The following is a 20,277-nucleotide window of genomic DNA, read 5'->3' on the forward strand; positions in this document are numbered from 1 at the left end:
CCCAAGATGTGCTAAAAGGACAAGGAATATCTATTTAACATCAAGACAACTTGGTTATTGAGACATATCAAGGCAAAGGAATAATTGCTGCCTTGAACATCTTACTAAGTTGTTATGGTGCCTCTAGGCCTTCCACTCCTGTGCTACCCCCAAAATGTAATCTATTTAGAAGTGTGGCTTAGTTATGCCTTCAAGACCTCTGGGTACTGGCTCTTATAAACAGGCATACTGTAGCATAACATGCACAATATCATCACAGTATGTCATAGATTTATTGCTTGCGAAGATTTTTCTGACAGAATCATAGGCATGCAGCGTAAGACTACTCCCAGTGCTTATCGGAGGATCGTTGGATGGTCATTATCCAGGATGACTCTATCAAGGAGTAGGCAGCTGCGCTGGAGAAAATTGGCTACAATTTTTTAGTGCATGGAGTGGGCCCTAAAACTTAATTGGGTCAAGGGTACTACAGTGTTAAATATACAGATTTGTATTCCGAATGCTAATTTTCCTTTAAGGCATTCTGTTGGTTTCCATGGTAATTGCCAAATGGCCCTTAGCCCAGAATTGCTGGTGTGTTTTTGCTTTGATTCCCCTGTGAAACTGCAGTCATGTAAAGCCAGGCTTTACATTAATTTAAATGTTACTCGTTGGAGACACTGTAAGATGCCTGGAGTCTAAAGGTTTACAATAGGGATCTTTGAGAAATGTTGCAAATAAACAATTCATATGAACATAGATCTCCTCTGTTTTGAAATGGTTTGGTAGGGGGGAGGCTGTGCTGCAGTTTGGCCTAATGAAATGGTCTCTTGTAAAACTGAGTTTTCTTCCATTTAAACTTTCACGAAGATCCACAAAAAGCACACTGGTCAATGTTATTGAAAGAATCGTAACCACTACAGCCTAAAATAGTAGTTATACCCAGAGTACTCTGCCTAGTTCCTTGGTAATATGGCGAACCACTTGGCAACATTTCATCACCTTACCTGGGTCCTTTCCAGGCTCTGATGCTCCCTAGTGGTCTAGTGAAGCTGTTGCCAACGGATGCAGTTTTGTACAGCGAATGTTGCACAGAATTGACATTAGCAAGCCATGAACTCTAGCTACAGGCCGACAGACATTCCAGTGCCTGCTGCCAGTTGTGGAGTTACACCTCTGGCAGCAGAGGGGTTAATCTCCATATGTACAGTTTTCAAAGCATCACTCTGCTTACAGACTTCAGGCACCATGACCACTGCAATCACTGAAGGGGTCATGGTGCTAGAATTAACACCTCAAAATGGACACTGATAAAGTACTAAAGATACTCTCCAACACTACCATTTCTCCTAACTGGTTTAATGAACAATCTCACGAGATATCATAGACTGCATGCAGGATCAGCTCATTTAAACCAAGCACTGTGCTGGGTGTCACTTAGTAAATAGATGCCAACTAGTCTTTGCAAACTATTGACCATTGTGGGACTGACTAGCCCTGGATGCTTAGTGTGGTCCTGAGAAGCCTCTGGTCTAAGACGCCATTTAATTTTAACTTCCACGAATACTGAGAAATGGCACCTCACATTCTTTGACATTGCCACTTAATACACTATGTGGAGACAATTGGGGCAGCAGTGTTGGGTATAACTGGGGGTTCAATGTTTTCATGCAGTTGGGTGTAGGGTTAATACAGGTGTCGCGTTTAAATATTGGTGCATGTAATACTCTGAATTCAATAATTTAGTGTTGCAATGTTCTTTATTTAACACAAATGTTTTTTACATAAAACATGTTATATAGGGCTTGCTTTAGGAGGGGCTAAAGTGTCTGTCTTTACCATACTAGCCATGATACATGTATTTCGTCTCATATTTGTCTTCTAAAACTCAATGCATTGAGAGCCTAAAGGACACTTGTAAATCTCTGTACCCCCCCAGGAGTTGCTGTACTAGAACGCCCTAGATTCTTACCATCTTCTGCAGCCAATGTATTCAGGGAGTTGTACATGGTAACCATCTACAAGCTGTGCAATAAACATCCATTTTGGTCTGTAAAATGTTGAGTGATGAATCTTGCTTGTCAGTTTCCTAGGTCTGTCAGCCAATGAGCTGTAACTAAAGAATTGCTATTGGACACAAACTTTATTGAGAAAATCATTAAGCAGTGCTTACACTGTGTGATTAAGCACTTTTGAGCTCATTCCTTTAACAATTTTGCTACTGTAAATGCACATTTGAAGCAGACTTGCTTAGCTCGACTCTGTATATTTGAGAATGGAACGTTGCTGTGCAGCTTGTGGGGGGGTAGACCACGACTACTCTACAAAATGCTAATGAGGTTAATGAATAGGCAACATTTGGCACTCCAGATGTTTTGGACTACACCTCCCATAATGCTTAGTCAGTATTGTTGCTGTAAGAGCATTATGATGGATGTAGGCCATGTTTTGAGTGCTGAAGGTTGCCTACCCCTGAAAAAGTACGGTCTTATCAAAACCTATAAAGAACTTCTGAACGTGCAAATTTATTTGCGGTCCAAAATGCATTTCTAACAGCTACTGTTACTGTGTAGCACTAAACAAAACCCAGTTGTCAACAAGGGGTCATATTAACCCCTTAACGACGAGTGACGGACGAGGTCCGTCACTCAGGGGAATGCGTTAATGACGAGTGACGGACCTCGTCCGTCACCCGTTAAAATTAACCCCAGATCGCCGCAATCGCGGCGATCGTGGGGTTAATGGTGCTCCGGTCTGCCTCTGCATTAGAGGCAAACCGGGAGCACCGGATCGGGCTGTCAGAGTAAATGTGCCCGCTCTGACAGCATGCCAGAGCGGGCACATGTGCTCTCTATACTCACCTCCGCCTCCCTGCACTTCCTGGTTCTGTGTGAAGTGCAGGGAGACGGATCTTCAGTGATCCTGCCCCCTGGTGGAAAGAAAACATTGTAAAATTAAAATCCCACCCCCCTTTACCCCCCCTTTACCCATTTTAATAAAAAATTAACCTCTTCCCTGCCAATTGATCACTGACTACAGTGATCAATTGGCAGGGATTACATTTTGCTAAGATCTGATTTTTTTTTTTAACCCCTGAGGGTTAATTCTTTTTTTTTTAACCCTCAGGGGTTCAATTTATTTTATTAATTAATTTAAATATTTTAAAATTATAAATTTAGCTAGCTGGGGAGGGTGGAAGTTAGTGGGGAATTGGGGGATTTAGTATTACGCTAACTAGGGGTTAACGTTAAAAAAAGTTTAAAAATAAGCTTTAAAAAGTTAAAAAATTAAGTTAAAAAAAAAGTTTTAATAACATTTGAGTAAAAAATTTAAAAAAATAAACCCTTTACCCAGTCCAAATAAAAATTAACCCCTTCCCTGCCAGTCGATCACTGCCTACAGTGATCAAAATACAGATCACAGTATTATACTGTTCTAATTTTTTTTTTAACCCCTGACGATTAACTTTTATTTATTTTTTAACCCTCAGGGGTTAAATTTATTTAATTAACTAATTTAAATATTGTATAATTAAATATTTTTGCTAGCTGGGGTGGGTGGGAGTTATGGGAAAATGGGGAATTTACTGTTAGTGCTGCTTACTGCTAGTTAGGGGTTAACGTAAAAAAAAGCTTAGAAAAATGTTAAATCTGTAAAAAAAGTTTTACGAAAGTTTAGGAAACTTTAAAAAAAATGAATAATCAAAACAAAAGTTTAAAAAATAGTTTTAAAAAGTTTTAAAAAGTAAAAAAATACATTTAATAACGCTCATTACCACTACACCTGGTACAAGCTAGCGGAAAAATTATCCCACGCTAAGGTTCAAAATATGCCTTTTGAAATACCCTGGGATGTCTTCTTTAAGAAATGGTATGGCTTTATGGGGTATTTGGTTTATATAGCCTGGTAAAATACTCTAAAATGGGACATGGGCACAGCGTAAAAATTTAAAGTTTGAAAAAAAATGGAATGGCTGTGTCCCAAATGTGCCCCTCCGATGTCCACATATACCTGGCAAAGGTACATACGGGGGTATTTTTGTACTCAGCAGACATAGCTGAGCAACATATGAAGTATTATACAGTGGTAGTACACATAAGGTTTGCAAAATATACTGTGCAAACTCACTTTGTGTGTCAAAAAGGCAGAAAAAAACTCTTATAACCACTACACCTGGTACACGCTAGCGGAAAAATGATCCCACGCTAAGGTTCAAAATATGCCTTTTGAAATACCCTGGGGTGTCTACTTTAAGAAATGGTAGGCCTTTGTGGGGTAGTTTGAATTTAAAACCTGCAAAGATGCTTGGAAATTGCACATAGGCCCGGCGTCAAAATTCAAAGTTCGGTCAAAACTGATATGGCTTGGTCTCCTATATGGCACTGTAGCTTCACAAAATAGTGCCATAGACATACAATGGGGGTGTCCTTTTACTCAGAAGACTTAGCTGAGCATAATTTGGGGGTTTGAACTTAGTGGCACACATGAAATATACAAAATGCCCAGCAAAAATGCAATCCGTATGTAAAAAATGCACAAAATTATTTTTTACCACATACTTTGGCATGTAATGGTAAAAAAATGGGGGCATGTTAAGGCACAATATGCACCTTATGAGATACCCTGGAGTGTCTACTTTTACAAATGGTAGGCCTTTGTGGGGTTTTTTTGAACAGTCAAACTACTATAATACCCCAAATGGAAGCATAGGCTCATTAAATCCGTCTCTCAAAATTCTACTGTGAATACTGAAAAGGACAGGTCTCCTATATGGCACTGTAGCTTCACGAAATAGTGACAAAGACATACAATGGGGGTACCGTTGTACTCAGCAGAAGTAACTGAACACATTATAAAACTTTGTACAGGAATAGCACACACCAACTTTACAAAATACACATGAGAAGTTCTTTGTTATAAGTTTGTGTGCGAAAACCCCCAAAAAACACAATTTTACACCAATATTTAGCAGAGGTTGGCGGTAAAATGGCTACGTAGAAAGTGTCAAAACAACCTTAGGTAAATAGCCTGTGGTGTCTACTTTATATAAATATATACTTTTGTGTGGCAATTTTGTTTTCTTTTATGGCTATTAGGCTTACAAGACAAACATACCAAATTCTAAAATCGCTCCACATTAAAATTTTATTTTACTCCTTGTGCTTTGTGACCTGTAACTACCAAAAAAAACTTAAAATCCCAGACACATTATATATTCTGTAAATCAGAACAACTAAATGAATTTATTTTTAATTACTTTCCTTAACCTGCACTAATTATGTACACATTATTATTGCAAAAACTGTAAAAAAAACACACACAAATGCATTTTTTTGCATATTTCTGTATTTTTTTTTATAATAAATAAGCATTTATATATATATGTGTTACATCAAATTAAAGCCCTTTCTGTCCTTTAAAAAACGGTATATAATATGTGTCGGTGCAATAAATTAGTAAAATGCAAATTGCAGTTGAACGCAAATAGCAAAAAATGCAAAAAATGCCGTTGTCATTAAGTGAAAGACAAGCTTCTGAAGCTCTGTCCTTAAGGGGTTAATCAAGGCAAAAACATGAGATATTTGGGACAAAGTGCTAAATAGGCTGCATTCTCCCTGGGAACTCCCGTCATTTTTGCCCCGAATAGCACCTTGATTAATGTCCCAGTTTAAAATATCCAATCTGCAGTGGCTATAACCTGTTACACAATACTGGAAACTCTTAGTCCCCCTGTAACGTTGCCCAGGAGAATGCAGCTTATCTCAGTTACTGGTGAACAATGCTTTACCAGTCCAGCTCTTGACTATGCCACGAGCAAACAGATTATGCTAGCACAATGGTGAAGCTCTGCGTTCGTGGTGCTGATTCAGGATTGGCATTTTTCCAAAGCTGTGTGGGAGGAGTTGATGAAAGGGATGGAGGCAGGGTTGCTCACAGCAAAGTGCCTGCATTTTGTGTGCGCAGGAGACTCTGCTTAAATCTGAACGATTGCTGCCTTTAACAATATTTCTGGCTTTTCTTAAACTGAATCCTCTGTATAACTTGTTTCCATGGATTGACACTGCCCTTCGGATTTAAATATTGAGGTGTAGCCTCAAATAGATGGCAGTGGGTATCGCTCGACCTGCTGCAGGTGGGATGCACTCATCACGCAGCTGAGGGCAGCTAAATCTCTGCTTTTAATGCATATTCTTGTTTTTGAGCAGACTTCCCAGATACAGAGGGAGCTGCTACAAGCAGGATGCTGTTCCCCTCCTCGCACGACCCTCCTCCTCGCGGCCTTCCCGACACAAACGACTTGTGCCTTGGTCTGCAATCTCTTAGCCTGACTGGCTGGGACAGACCCTGGAGCACTCAGGACACAGAGGCTGCCGGACAGTCCAGCTCTCACTCAGCTGCTCAATCAGGTAAGGGTTCACTATTCTCAAAGCTGTAAAATGTCAATTTGTTCTCATGGCTGTTATGTAGTGGGATAATCTGTGGACCAGTTTGCTTGGTTAATTGTGTAAAGAGCAGAATTTTAACTGATACAAAAGAATGCAGTGTTCCAAATCTACCGGAATTCAATGAACACATAGATGCCACTAATATGTAGTTCTACAGAATATAAATTCTTTCCTCAAGGTCTTTAAATGTAGTTTTGTGAATGTACAGACTGTATTCTTGTGTTCTAACTGAAGCATTGAAATCTTAAAGCATGTCATGTTTCCTGACCTCAGGTGCGGCTACCACCCTTATCATGATGATGCACATGTTTGGCTGTAAAATGGCTTGCAAATCACAGCAAGAGCAGTGTACAAATACAATGCTGCCCATCCCTCTAAACTGTCACCCACCCATAGTTGCTCTTAACTTTTCTGAACTGAGGATTTATGCTAATTCTTTAAGTCCGAAAGTATCAATCTATACAATGCATTACATGGGCTCTCTAAAAACAAAAACATGTTATCTTAATGTGATTTTGGTTCATAGATGCTGCCTCTATTAACAAGGTAAAACATGGTTTCTGAGAAATGACAATATTTGTTTATACTCAACACTTGACAGCCTCAAGAGGCACGTTCTAAGGTCTTGACTTTGTTATTGTGTTGTGCATCATGATGCCAAATGCAGCTAATGCATATCATAGAGAAACATTGGATTCAGTGCTTCCCTGTTCATTAGCAGTGTAGGGGATTGTTGTACATGTGCCATGTCTGTTGTGCTTCTCTGAGAAACATTGGGTTGGACCAGAGATGGTGTTCTTACTATGGGAAGATGGGCCAACTGCAAGACGACTGTATTCACATTACCGGAAGTAATGTCTCACTTCTGTATTTCATAGATATATTTTTTTTATTTTACTTAATTCTGATGCTGACTTTCATCTCTTTGGATTTCATTGACATTTCAATGCAAAGTATGGACTGCTTTGTTTTATGGTAAAGCCAGAGTGACAAAAAAAGATGGCTCTACCATAAATGGTTGGCCAATACCAGCAATAACCAGACGTCCTCACAGGATCCTCTGTAGAAATCAGTGTTGTACTCTCATGTATGCACAAGAGTACAACACTAGCTCTCCAGGCATATGGCGGCAAGCATGAGGGACTACTTCAGGATAGTAAATCTGCCTACACCTTGCAGCCATTGGACTGTAACCAGAGATGTCACTTTTGAGGGTCTTTGCAAACTAGGTATAAACACCTGCTTAAGGGGGCAGTTTAACCCCTTGAGGACCAAACTTCTGGAATAAAAGGGAATCCTGACATGTCACACATGTCATGTGTCCATAAGGGGTTAAGACTTGAGAATGTGCAAATCTTTAATCTCCTGTAACTCCCAGTGTTCCAGTGGGGCCCTAATTGTCATTCAGAGGAGCCAATGGCACATGCTTGCCCAGCAGTGACAACAGATGTGGCGCAGCTGCAAAATAACGCAAAATGTGCAGTCTGCAAATAGTACAGGACAGTCACTAGTATCCTGCTGATTCTGCACAGTAGTCTTGGTTACAAAAGTCACTGGACTAAAAACATGGAGAGCTTCTACAGAATGTCTATTTACCTTAATGAACAAAGGGGCCTGTTCAGTCATATAAAGTAAAGGCATCAGATATCAAAGCTTAGTCAAATGTCTTGGGTTTTTCCTGTTCACTGGAGAGTAGACAAATGGAAGTTCACAACCCCTTTGTTTTTTTATTTGTTTTTTTATTTTATTTTAATCCTGTCAAATCCTAATTTTATTGCTTTCAACTGGTAAATTGCATTTCACATATTTACTGCATCTTGTGTTCAGGTTAATTTTCGTACTCTCTACATGCATTGCATATGAACAGAATTAGGCTGTGCATTGCATATTCAGGCCTAAATTTGACTGGTATAAGGGACTTGCTTAACTTGCTCTTGAAATTGCAAATACAGTATTGTTAAACTTCAGGGAAGATTTAAAATGCCAGAATGCAGTATTTTGTCTAACAGTGCCTAGATGGACAGTCTAGCTAGAGAAATGCAACACAGGCTGGTAATTTAACAGCATAAACACTGGACTTTAAATTATTTTTTTTTTTTTTAAATCTACTAACTCCTTTTGCACAAAGGAAGCCAGTTTTGCACATGTGACTATTTGCTCTGAATTATAGTTATTATGGTTATGAAACTGAATCCCTGGAAACTGTCAAAAATCGTAGTCTGAACACTTAAGGCATTTAGTACAATCACTCTTGCATTGAGAAGGAGGTTCTCTGTAAATTGTTCTGTGAACACATTCTTACCCCAGCAGTAACATGCAAAGAGAAGTTTAGTTTTGTCCACAAGCCTACAATTTCTACAGGTTTACTCCTCAATTACCATGCCAGGTGTTAAATTTGAATCCAGTTCAGGTTATCGAGCATTATAGGATTTATTTTAACCTCTTAAGGAGCTCTTTATTATAGAATGTCCTGCAGTCCTTGGCATCAGCACGGGTCATTTCATGCTGTCCTAGTCCATGGGCAGATTGCAATGACTACGCAGAATATTTCTGGTTCTAAAGGGATTTACTGGGCAGTCCTGGTTTTAATCCTGCAAGATCATTCCTGCAATGATGCAGCATGAAGGCCCTATGCAGAGCAGTGGGTGTACAGTGCCAAGTTTGTCCTAAAATAGATCCTGCAGGGGAATGAGGGCTGTAATTCAGGTCTTATTGATCAGTGTAAAGCATAATTTAGCTTTCCTGTTTTTACAACACTTTTAGCTCCCCAACTATTGTACAAAAACACACATTATTAAAGGGGTTTCCTTTCTGCCTACACCACGCCATCTGTTCAGTTAATATTGTGTAATAGTCTGCTGTCCCTTGTGCAAATACTGGGGAGTTATGGTTTTAATTTTTGACAATCTTTGTTCTGTAAAATATAAAAACCTTATAAAGTTGTGAATATCTGCATCTATTTCAATAACTTTAAATTCCCCTAAATATCCCTAAAAGGAAAATGGAATGTCTGTGTGCATTCTTGATTCCTGTAAATGTCGGTCATATTACTGTGGCATGCTTATAGTGTAATCCTTATGCAATACCTCCTGACTTTGAAAGAAATACATTCGTCAGGATTCAACATTATAATGTGAAGACTGATAAATCTTGCTCCTCGTCTGGGGTGCCAAGTCGCACTGAGATTTATTTTTCTAATAATCCCTACTTCACACCTTAAAACATCCATTTAAAAGTAACGCAGTCCAGCCACCAACCAGGTCACAACCAGAAAAACAGATGGGCTCAAGCATTTCCATGACCTGTTCCATGAGCTCATTCTGTGCTTAGAATACAACTGAATACAACTGGTAGGGGGAAAGTTTCTAGCTGCCTTGTGTTTGCAAATGTAATTAAAACAAAACAAACTCCTACATAAGGAAAAATAGGGGACTACCTTTCCTTGTGTATAACCTACAGATTAATAAAATGATTAGTCAACCTGTCCTGTCATTAGCCGTTCTGTTCAATACTTGCACCCTTTCCCAAAGTGACAAGACTGAGGCAAGGCATAACAGATCCCCAGTGTTGACTGTTCCACGTACACATTTCCAGATGATGCCAATGTAGACACTGCACATAAAAATAGGGTAAGATCTGCTCCCGGGGCCTAAAGGTTGGAGGGGCAGGTGAGAGGGTGCACGGTAAGTAGCAGGTTTTATATATGTAAGGATTTAAGCAAAATTGGGGGTCACTTCCTTTGTGGAGAATCACTTTAAAACATCCTTGTCGGTGATATCCAGCCCCAATGCATCATTAAATCTGTTTTTGTCTTCTAGTTTTCAGCATGTTGAACAGCCCTCTGGGAAAGCCGCCACCTCTAGGATTCATGCCCTTGGATCCTATTGGTTCGGACCTCGTTGAGAAGTACTCTAACCCACTGCTTCGTGGTTCCCGCTTGGATAGTCGTTCCATTTTAGATTCCCGCTCCAGCAGCCCATCAGACTCTGACACTAGTGGGTTCAGTTCTGGCTCAGACCACCTTTCAGACCTAATTGTAAGTTGGGTGAGCAGTTTGCCTGCTGGCTTGAGTAGCCACAAGTGGTTTACTAGCACTATAAAACAAGTTGTGCCTTGGCTTTTAGTCCTAGTGATCTGGTCTCTAAATGATTAAAAAAAAAATAATTGTGTAATGCCACATTCAATGCTGTTTTTTTTTTTTTTACTTGGGTTTTTATGCCACCTTATATGGTAGTTACCTTTAACATTATGGTCAGCTGAAGTTACTTTATGGATTTAAATATAAATCGTTCCCCTTATAACATTCTTATAGAGGCTCCAAAGGACTTTAGATGTTTGTATGTGTTGACGCATAACGGAGACTTGAATGCTAGTGCTCTTGCCAGAAATGGCATGAGACTGTAGCACCACTTCTAACTTTAGACATATAGCTATACAGCCACCAGGGCTTAATTCTGCTAGCCATTGGAAAGTGAGTACCTAGCTGAGGGTGCTACAGACCTCAAGACTTGCCGTAGCCAGTAACAAAGGCTTGACTAGTACTGTAGGACTATGACCTAGTCCTAGACCTAGACCTCCTGCTGTATTGGTTATACCAGGAGTTCTCTCCCCACTTCCTGGAAATAGGGCAAACTGTCTTGCATGCTGGTTCCAGCTGTGTGCAGAGGGATGCAGATCCTGCTGGCCGTTCATTGGCTGATGGGGTCAACTGACAGCTTTCAGCCAACGAGTCACATTCTGTGCATATAAATATGCACAGAATTGACATTTGCCAGCCAAAAACTTTTTACGCCTTTACACATCTGACCACGTCACTGGGTATTGATCTGCTACAATAATACACAGAATGTGATTTAATGCATGCTGAGTAAAGCGGCATTATGTGTGCTATGGCCTTAACATGCATCTTTCTCTCTGCAGTCCAGTCTTCGCATCTCGCCCCCTCTGCCATTTCTCCCCCTGGGAAGTGGAGTGTCGAGGGACCCTCTGAAGCTGGGGCTTGGGTCAAGGCTTGAGCAGGAACATGCTGCCCTAGCTGCAGCTACTGCATCCCCTATGGGGATGTCCAAGAGATGGCCAGCAACTTCAGTCTGGCCCTCCTGGGATCTTCTGGACTCCTCAGATGACCCATTCAGCATTGAAAGGGAGGCACGACTTCACAGACAAGCAGCAGGTGAGGGCAGAAGGTCTATCACCTTATTCAGCTTACGGTCTCAAACATCATGTTTTGCTAATTCAAAAACTTTTACATAACTTTACAGAAATTTATGGTTAACCATACATTATTTTTTTTTTTTTATATGGTCATCTGATTTAATAGTGTAGAAGAAATTGGCTCCTATAGGTAAAAAATAGGACAAAACCATACGTTTCTGAATCTAAACTCTCCCTTGGCTGAAATAGGTGAATTGCAAAATTTATACGAAGCAATGTAAAATGTGTACAATCATAAACATGTTTAGAATGCAAATCACCAATCAGACTGGATAAGTAGAAAAGTCTAGTTTAAACCTTGATTTGCCTTGTGTGGTGTACAGCATTACACTGTACTCCTGTTTCAGCCTATGCGTTCAGAAAGATCCAGGCTATCAAAGCCTTGGTTGTATGTTTTGCTGTTATACATTCTTATCCATTACTTAACATTATTTGAGTTTAATTTTTATTTGGCACAGCTTCTCTTCCTCTTGAATTGCATCATACTGATACTGTAAATGGCTCTAAGTACACAATTTCAATTAAGTAGCCCTCTCTTACTAAAGTAATTGCTAGTGCAGAAAGAAGCATGACTTTGTGAAAAACGCCTTTGCTTTTCAACTGTCTCTTCAGTGGTTTAAGAGCTTCATGCTTTTTGTGCAATTAAAAAATTGGAAACACTCCATGAATTAAGCAATCCTAACATTTTGGTAGTCTAAGTTCTGCAACTTTAAAACCAGTTTCAGTTCTGGAGGATGTATGGAAACGCACAATGTAAAAAGTTGGGAACACAAGCCTACCTAGACAGTAGTGTAGGACAATATCTGAAATTCTGTGTTGCTTGCAGCAAAGAACACTGACCTTGTGCCACACTCGCTTTAATTGTCAGTCTCATCCTACATTTACAGCTGTGAATGAGGCTACGTGCACATGGAGTGGACAGCTTCCCCCTCGTAACTACAAGAACCCAGTCTACTCTTGCAAAGTTTTCCTTGGTGGTGTTCCCTGGGACATAACAGAAAGTAAGTTCTTAGCCTTTAGTATATCTTGATTCCACATTTACCTGGTCAATGTTTTATTTGTATATGCCAGGATTCTGAATGGTGTAGAGCACACCAAAGGGCTTTTCTTATTGGTTGGCATGCAATCCAAGGGAAATACAGATGGGCAGATATGGAGCAAGATTTAATGACACCAGACTCACCAGGGTTGTATATGTGGCTTAATAAGGTTTCAGGACCAGTGTTAAAACAAATATGCCCTTCTACTGCAAACTCCCTTCACATTTGGGATAAACTAAAGTTAAAACATGTCTAACTAACTTCCCTTCGCCTATGACTCCTGTTTTTCGGAATAGACAATTTATTCCTGGCCTGGAAGAATACAATTTCCAAAGACTAAAAGCAGGAGGAATCCATAGATATGTAGATCTCTGGTCAGAAGGAGAGGTAGTTCTATTTTCTAGACTGTCGACCAGAATAGAGCTGAGGACAGGAGATATTTTTCGTTATTTGCAGATTAGAGACTTCGCGTACTCAATGGAGGTAAAAACGGCAGTCAAACTCCCCTTCACCAATTTTGAAAGTCTGCAAAATAGGAAGGTTAAAGGGAGGTCTTATTTTGGATTTTTATAATCAGCTAAGTGAGGAACCTTTGTTTGGGCTCCATTAAAGTATATATCTCATTGGGAGGCAGATTTAGGTTCCTCTTTGGAAATTAAGGATTGGATAGATATTTGGGAAACAGCATCCAAAATATCGATGTGTAATCTCGTAGGAACAGATGTTTAAAATCTTATTTAGGTGGCATGTGACCCCCGTCTTTTTGTATAAAATAGGCAAAAACTTGACAGATCTTTGCTGGAGGGGATGTGGCCTACAAGGGACATATTTACATATGTGGTGGGACTGCCCAAAGATTAAAAGCTATTGGGAGGAAATAAGGGAGCTAATTCGGGTCATAACACAGGGAAACATAGAACTTAACCCTTGGATATTTCTGCTATCGAAATCAATAGCAGATATACCCAGCCACTCGCAGAAATTATTTTTAGCTCTATTGGCCGCACGCATAGCCGCTAACTGGATAAAACTAGATCTAACATTAATGAGGTTGAATTAAAGATTCAAGAAAATTATATAATGGATGAATTATCATCAAGAGTAAGACATTCCTATCATATGTTTGGGAAGGCTTAGGAACCCTGGAAGGTCCCCCCCCTTTTGGTTTTATGATGAACGTAAAAATTTGCATTGTCAAATAACTAAAAATGGTGATATTAGATTTAAAATGCAATCTTATAGTCGACATTCCTTGTAAATGCATGTTAAAGATTGTATAATGTATAATTTTTTTTCCCTCAATGTTAAATAAAGAATAATAAAAAAAGGGCTTTTCTATAATCCACTGGCTATTAAAGTAGCACTCTAGCACAACATGCAAACATGGATTACTAGCATTAGTGTTATAACTACTTAGATCTTGGACCCCTTTATTTAGTTTAAAAGCTTTTAGTCTGTCGTCGTCCCCGGTGCATCAGTTATGCTATAGCTGCCACTACTCCTTTGGCTGAAATAAATACTGATATTTGCTAATACAGTGCATCCCCACTGGGAAGCATTGGGTGACTAGTGGGCATGGGCAGCAATAGCTGCACTGCACCAATCTGCATCTCCTCATAGTCTGGCATCACCATGCAGAGCAGAGACTGCAAAGTTATCCCAGCAAAGACTGCAGGACTGCAAACCAGGAAGCCCCTCTGAGGTGGCATTGGTCTGCAATGTACTCTGCATTTTCTCAGAAAAGGCAGTTTACACTGCTTAGCTTTCTGGTACAGGTGATATGCCCCAGAAGCCCTAGTTTAGCTCTTGTAGCACAACCTTATTAGTGTACATGTAAAAACAATGTATGAAAATGAATTAACCTTAAATGGAATGGGATCCTTAACAATTGTTTTGACCTTCCAAGAAGTAAAAATTGCTATTTGAATGTAGCTTCAATGCTTTAGTGTGCAGTGTCACACGAGTGAACCTGCCTGCTTTATGGGCGGCACTTCTGATGTGCATTGTTAAATTGCATTTTCACACCCAGTCTTTGTAGATTTTAACTTTTAATAAGCTGTTGGTATTGTTTTAGATGTTTGGACAAGCAGCATTTAAGTCTGAGGATCACAATGGAAGATGGTTTCTCAGTGTTCTGACATCTAACTTTTCTGAATAGAATTCCTTGATAAAAGTCTGGGCAAATGTCTAGTCATTACAGCAGACTCATGGGAGTGTTGCAATTGTCTTTCAATTCATTAGTAACATTCTTTAAATCTTGCTTTTGCCAAGCGAGTACTTGCTGAACTGATCAGTTGGAGATTTGGTTTAAAGGAACACTATAGCCAACTGTGTTCCTGACCCTGCAGTGTTAAAACCACCACCATCTAGCTCCAATTGCCCCTTCTTGCCTCCCTAAATATAGTAAAATCTTGTATTAAAGTCTGCAGCTGCTGCCTCTGTCCCTGAACTGCCTTTGCAGTCTGACATCAGAAATGGTGGTCTGAGCAATCCCAATGCTTCCCTGTAGGATTGGCTGAGACTGTGAAGGAGGCAGATCAGGGGCAGGGCCAACACAAGCCAAACACAGCTCTGGCCAATCCGCATCTCCTCAGCTAAATTGGAGACACTGAATGGCTGTGCTGCTCACTGTGCAGCACTGCCCCAGGAAGCACCTCTAGCAGCCATCTGAGTGGCCAGTGGAGGTATTTGTAGGCCAGGCATAGGAAACCTTCAGCACTCCAGATGTTTTGGACTAAACCCCAATGCTTTGTCAGCATTATGGGGGATGTAGTCCACATCTGGAGTGTCGAAGGTTGCCTATTCTTGCCCTAGGCTGTTATGTTAACACTGCGTTTTCACTGAAAAGACAGTGTTTCAGCAAAAAGCTTAAAGGAAATGATTACTCACCAGAACCAATAGAAAAGGCTGTAGTTCTGGTGGCTGTAGTGTGCCTTTAATTTTACTAATGTTTATAAAGTTTAAAAATGAATACATAATGCACTTGAACAAGGCAATTAATGTTGAGAAACTTTGGCAACATTAAGGTTCCTGAGAATCCTACCTTTTTCTACTTGTTCTGCTGCTTAACAGATCCGCCTACTGCCAGTCACTGCCTTCCTTCTCGGAAATGGCCAAAGTTGCGTCTACATACACCAAGCCACTTAAAATTTAATTGGCTCTTGGTATCTCTTTAACAGACTGGGAGAGAAGAATAACTACAGTAAATGTATACTGTGCACTGACTGAACAAAGATGAAGGCTTTTTTTATATTCTGGGAATTTTGTAGGCGTGCTGTATGAGTCACAATCTGTGGCTAGAGCTGAATGGTCATTTTAAGTTCTAAACAGAATGGAGCAGTTGGTGCAGAGGCATGGTTAATACACCAAAACTGCTGCGTTAAGCTGAAGTGGTTTTGGTGCTTAAAATAAACCCCATAATGGTTTCTGATTCATTTCAGCTGCAGTTAACGTGATAGGGGCATACAAATAGGTTGTACTATTGGAGTAATGCCCCCCCCAAAAAAAAATTCTGGATTTTCATATTTCCATGGCTTGAAACCAGTCTGAGACTAACTTTAGACTTGCGTATGAGTCAGGCTACCCGGTCTGGATGTTTAATCCGTAATGCCAATAATTTATGCCCAGAGGACAGGCACAGTTGACCTATTTAAATCTGATGTGCAGCTGTTGGCTTTAAGATAAAACACATTGTATACAGGAGTTTTTCCAGCTTTTTTTGTTTTGTCTGTACTTCAGTTTTGTGGTGAAGGTTAAGAGTGGTTGTGAATGGCTTATTGTAAACGGTCCACTGTGTATTCACTAAGGAGCTACCAACATAGTAGGCGCTAGGCAGGTCCTAGCAGTTGGACTTTTTCTTGTTTAAAGAAAACAAACTTTAATAAAACATTTAACATTGAAGTTGGCCATTAGTTCATAGGTGACTGCTTGTAACTTGAATGCATTTTGCATGGTCTCCAATACCTTTGAAATGAAGCTTGATGTTCTTAAACTTCACATCTTCATCTTCAAAGCTGCATTAACTAATTTCACGATGCTTAAAATTGTTACTGACTTTGTTAAACAGCGTTGACTAGTGATTTAAGTTTACCCTCCCACAGGCCTGTAACTTATGCATAATTATATAAATGAAGGTGTAAAAAAAAAAAAAAAACTAGATAGGCTTAAGTGTACAGGGATAAACAATATTTTAGAATTCGGTTTGCAACTAACTCTACATGCATGGATACATATTTTAAAATATTAAACTTTACTGTCTCATTTGGTTATACTTGTAAAAAAAAATCTGCAGCTATAAGCCAACTCCCTGGCTGAGACACTGCAATGGAAGTGTCATTTTTGTCCAATGACGCAGCACAAGTGAGATGGATGTCTTGGTCCGTAGAGCCGTGTGCAGTTGGGAGTTTTTGCCAATCTCTGCAGTCAATTTGCCAACTGATTTAGGTTGCAATGTGAGCCGATGTCACCCTGTGGTATGGCTATACGCTGACAAAATTCACAAAAGTGTGAATTAACATTGCCAATTTGTGAGATGGGGCTGGTCTGTGTGCCTGTTTATCTGACTGACTTTTAAACCTGTGTATGAGCACTATAACCACTACAGCTTGCAGTGGTGGTTAGTCCCCAGCACCAGAGTGCCCCTTTAACCATGTGTTTTTGCCTGAAGACCACATGCCTCTGCAAAACTGCATTTACGACAACCATATATATATTAACCTCTGGCATGGTGAGTGTGAAACAACCAACCTTTCTGTTAAAGGGGCAATCATGGCACCATAACCACAGTAAGTGGTAGTAATTAGTGATATTTATTTTTTTTGAGCCATTTGATAAACAGGGCTTTAAACCGCATCTGTAGACCACTCCTGTTATTAAAAAAAAAAAAAAAACTGCCATTCCATCCAACTTGGGCAGCATTATGGTGAGTGGTACATTAAAGGACCACTCTAGTGCCAGGAAAACATACTTGTTTTCCTGGCACTAGAGTGCCCTGAGGGTGCCCCCACCCTCAGGGTCCCCCTCCCGCCCGGCTCTGGAAGGGTGAAAAGGGGTAAAACGTATCTTTTTCCAGTGCTGGGCGGGGAGATCTCTGCCTCCGTTCCGCCCCGTCGGCTGAATGCACACGCGCGGCAAGATCTGCGCGCGCATTCAGCCGGTCGCATAGGAAAGCATTTACAATGCTTTCCTATGGACACTTGCGTGATTTTCAGTGAGACAGCCACTAGAGGATTTGGGGGAAGGCTTAACCCATTAATAAACATAGCAGTTTCTCTGAAACTGCTATGTTTATAAAAAAAATGGGTTAACCCTAGCTTGACCTGGCACCCAGACCACTTCATTAAGCTAAAGTCGTCTGGGTGCCTAGAGTGGTCCTTTAACTTTCCCATAGACTGAAGCACAATTCCAATTATGTAAAATTTACATTTGTCAAAATTCCTGTAGTAATTGTCAGCACTGTAATTTCTGTTCTATTGTCTCAAGTCCATTCTAGACAACTGCATCTGTTGGTTGTGCTCCCAGTGTACTCTATTTAGGGCTATAAAGGTAGGAATTACTACTTAGGCCTTGGTGTCTGCATGCCAGGTGGATCAGTGTCCTGGGAAAGTAAACCTAGTTAGGCTGCAGTCATATCTACTTTGAGTGGGACCCTGCCATAATTGGATCCAAAGTAGCAGGAAATCACTTGGCATAGTCACTAATGTTGTAAGCATGGAGCTGTAAGCCCTGTGTGTTTTGTGTGTGATTAGTTTTTTTTTTTTTTTGCAAAGAGTTTAATGTTTGCATTTATTGTGCTATATCGGTTTATGAAAACTCAGAATTAGAGATATTCTACAATGCTTTATAGCCCTTACATGTGCCAAATTAGTACACTGGATGATACAGCTAAAGTGTTAACACTTAAATTTGTTTTTGCAGCTGGCCTAATTAATACTTTCCGTGTATTTGGGGCTCTGAGTGTGGAGTGGCCTGGTAAGGATGGCAAGCACCCCCGCTGCCCTCCCAAAGGTAATATGCCTAAAGGTAATGTAAAGATGGTAGGAATTATATTTATTTGAACACTTCCTGGTGTTTGCACTGGTGACCGCTCAACTGCAAGCCGAAAGACTTGTCTCTCCTGCTGACACGGTGACGGTTCTATGGGCATACTGCTATCTGTTATAAAAGGACAGAGTTCCTTCTTTAGAAAGTGTTCATTGTAACATTAGTAGTAGTTTGGCTTGAGTTTTCAATTCATTACAATTTAGTAGGTCTAGCTATATTTTGCCTACTTTCTCCAGTTTAACTTTAACTAAACCCCACATTTTTATTTATTTAATCTTCTTGTGCACTTGATATTTAAATTGAAGTCTGAGAATGCAACCGCAGTTGGGATTTTTTATTTTTACGTAAGATTTGTCCATTTACATGGTACTTCTGTTTAACTTCTCTCTAGTTATTTGTATTGGTATTGATATGGAAAACGTTAACTAGGTAGCAGTGCGATGTCATCTTCAACAGAAAATAAAACCTATGCTTTTCTCTCACCAGGCTACGTTTATCTTGTTTTTGAATCTGAAAAATCTGTTCGTGCTTTACTACAAGCCTGCACACAGGACCTCTTGAGCCAGGATGGACTAAGCGAACACTACTTTAAAATGTCTAGCCGTAGGATGCGCTGCAAGGAGGTAACTGGAACAAGTTTGTAACACACAATACACGCAGGATTCTAGGCCAGACATACAGGCTGTGGGTCCTAAGGACATGTATCTGACTCACTCAGGGAACAGCATCCCACTACTGGGCTGATTAGAAACCTGTCTTCTGTAGTCTTGGCACCACAGATCATCAAACGGGGGTTATTCATTCACTATAGTGAGAATTTGAAGAGATTAGCAAATTTAAGACCAATAGCCAAGCTTCTTAAATGTGTTTCAAGTTCAACTACTTTACCCTTAAATTTGCTGTTCACTTTGAATTTTTACTTGTGTAAAAAAAACTGAAAATCGTCCTAAAGGTATTGGGAGACAGGAGAACATGTGAATGGAGTATTGGTCTGTTTAGTTAAAGGGACAATATAGTCACAAACAACTTTAGCTTACTGAAGCAGTTTGGGTGAATAGATTATGTCCCTGCAGTCTCGCTGATCAATTTTGCCATTAAGGAGTTAATTCACTTTGTTTATGCAGCCCTAGTCACACCTCCCTGCATTTGACTTGCACAACCGTCCTAAACACTTCCTTTAAAGGAACAAATATATTCTAGGTTCCTTCATTGCACGTTCTGTTTAGTTTAAAAATTATCTCCTGTTAATTCTTCCAGACCCTGCTTGTACCTCCTGTTTGTGATTAAAGTTTAATTTACATAGTAAGAGTCTGCCTGGGCATGATCTATATACAAAAAGTGCTTCATTAAGCTAAAGTTGATGCCTGTAGTATCACTTTATCATTGTGCAGTCTCAGCAGATTCAGGAATTCGTGCTCCTGTATTCCCGCACGGTTATAACTATATATCTGGGCTGATCAGTGTCAAAAACGAAGTATCAAACTTAATTTTCCATAGTGTAAACAGCAGTCTTGAGTTCCCTCCAATTTGGCTATGGATCAAAAGAATGCTTCAGT

At 40.0% G+C, this 20,277-nt stretch overlaps 1 protein-coding gene across 6 annotated transcripts in view; it reads left to right on the forward strand.

Moving 5' to 3' along the window:
* The window catches only part of CPEB1 (cytoplasmic polyadenylation element binding protein 1), a 57,877-nt gene that overhangs the window by 27,741 nt on the left and 9,859 nt on the right, over nt 1–20,277 (forward strand). For 5 of the 6 annotated variants that reach the window (XM_063449284.1, XM_063449282.1, XM_063449286.1 and 2 more), the window contains exons 3-8: nt 6,186–6,386; nt 10,244–10,461; nt 11,346–11,598; nt 12,527–12,640; nt 18,596–18,700; nt 19,208–19,344. In XM_063449284.1, the coding sequence (XP_063305354.1) occupies nt 6,186–6,386; nt 10,244–10,461; nt 11,346–11,598; nt 12,527–12,640; nt 18,596–18,700; nt 19,208–19,344 (1,028 nt within the window). The remainder of the gene's footprint in view (nt 1–6,185; nt 6,387–10,243; nt 10,462–11,345; nt 11,599–12,526; nt 12,641–18,595; nt 18,701–19,207; nt 19,345–20,277) is intronic. The other variant, XM_063449283.1, reaches the window with a different exon arrangement.

The sequence above is a fragment of the Pelobates fuscus genome, chromosome 3 (assembly GCF_036172605.1).
Source record: "Pelobates fuscus isolate aPelFus1 chromosome 3, aPelFus1.pri, whole genome shotgun sequence".
Classification (NCBI taxonomy): Eukaryota; Metazoa; Chordata; class Amphibia; order Anura; family Pelobatidae; genus Pelobates; species Pelobates fuscus.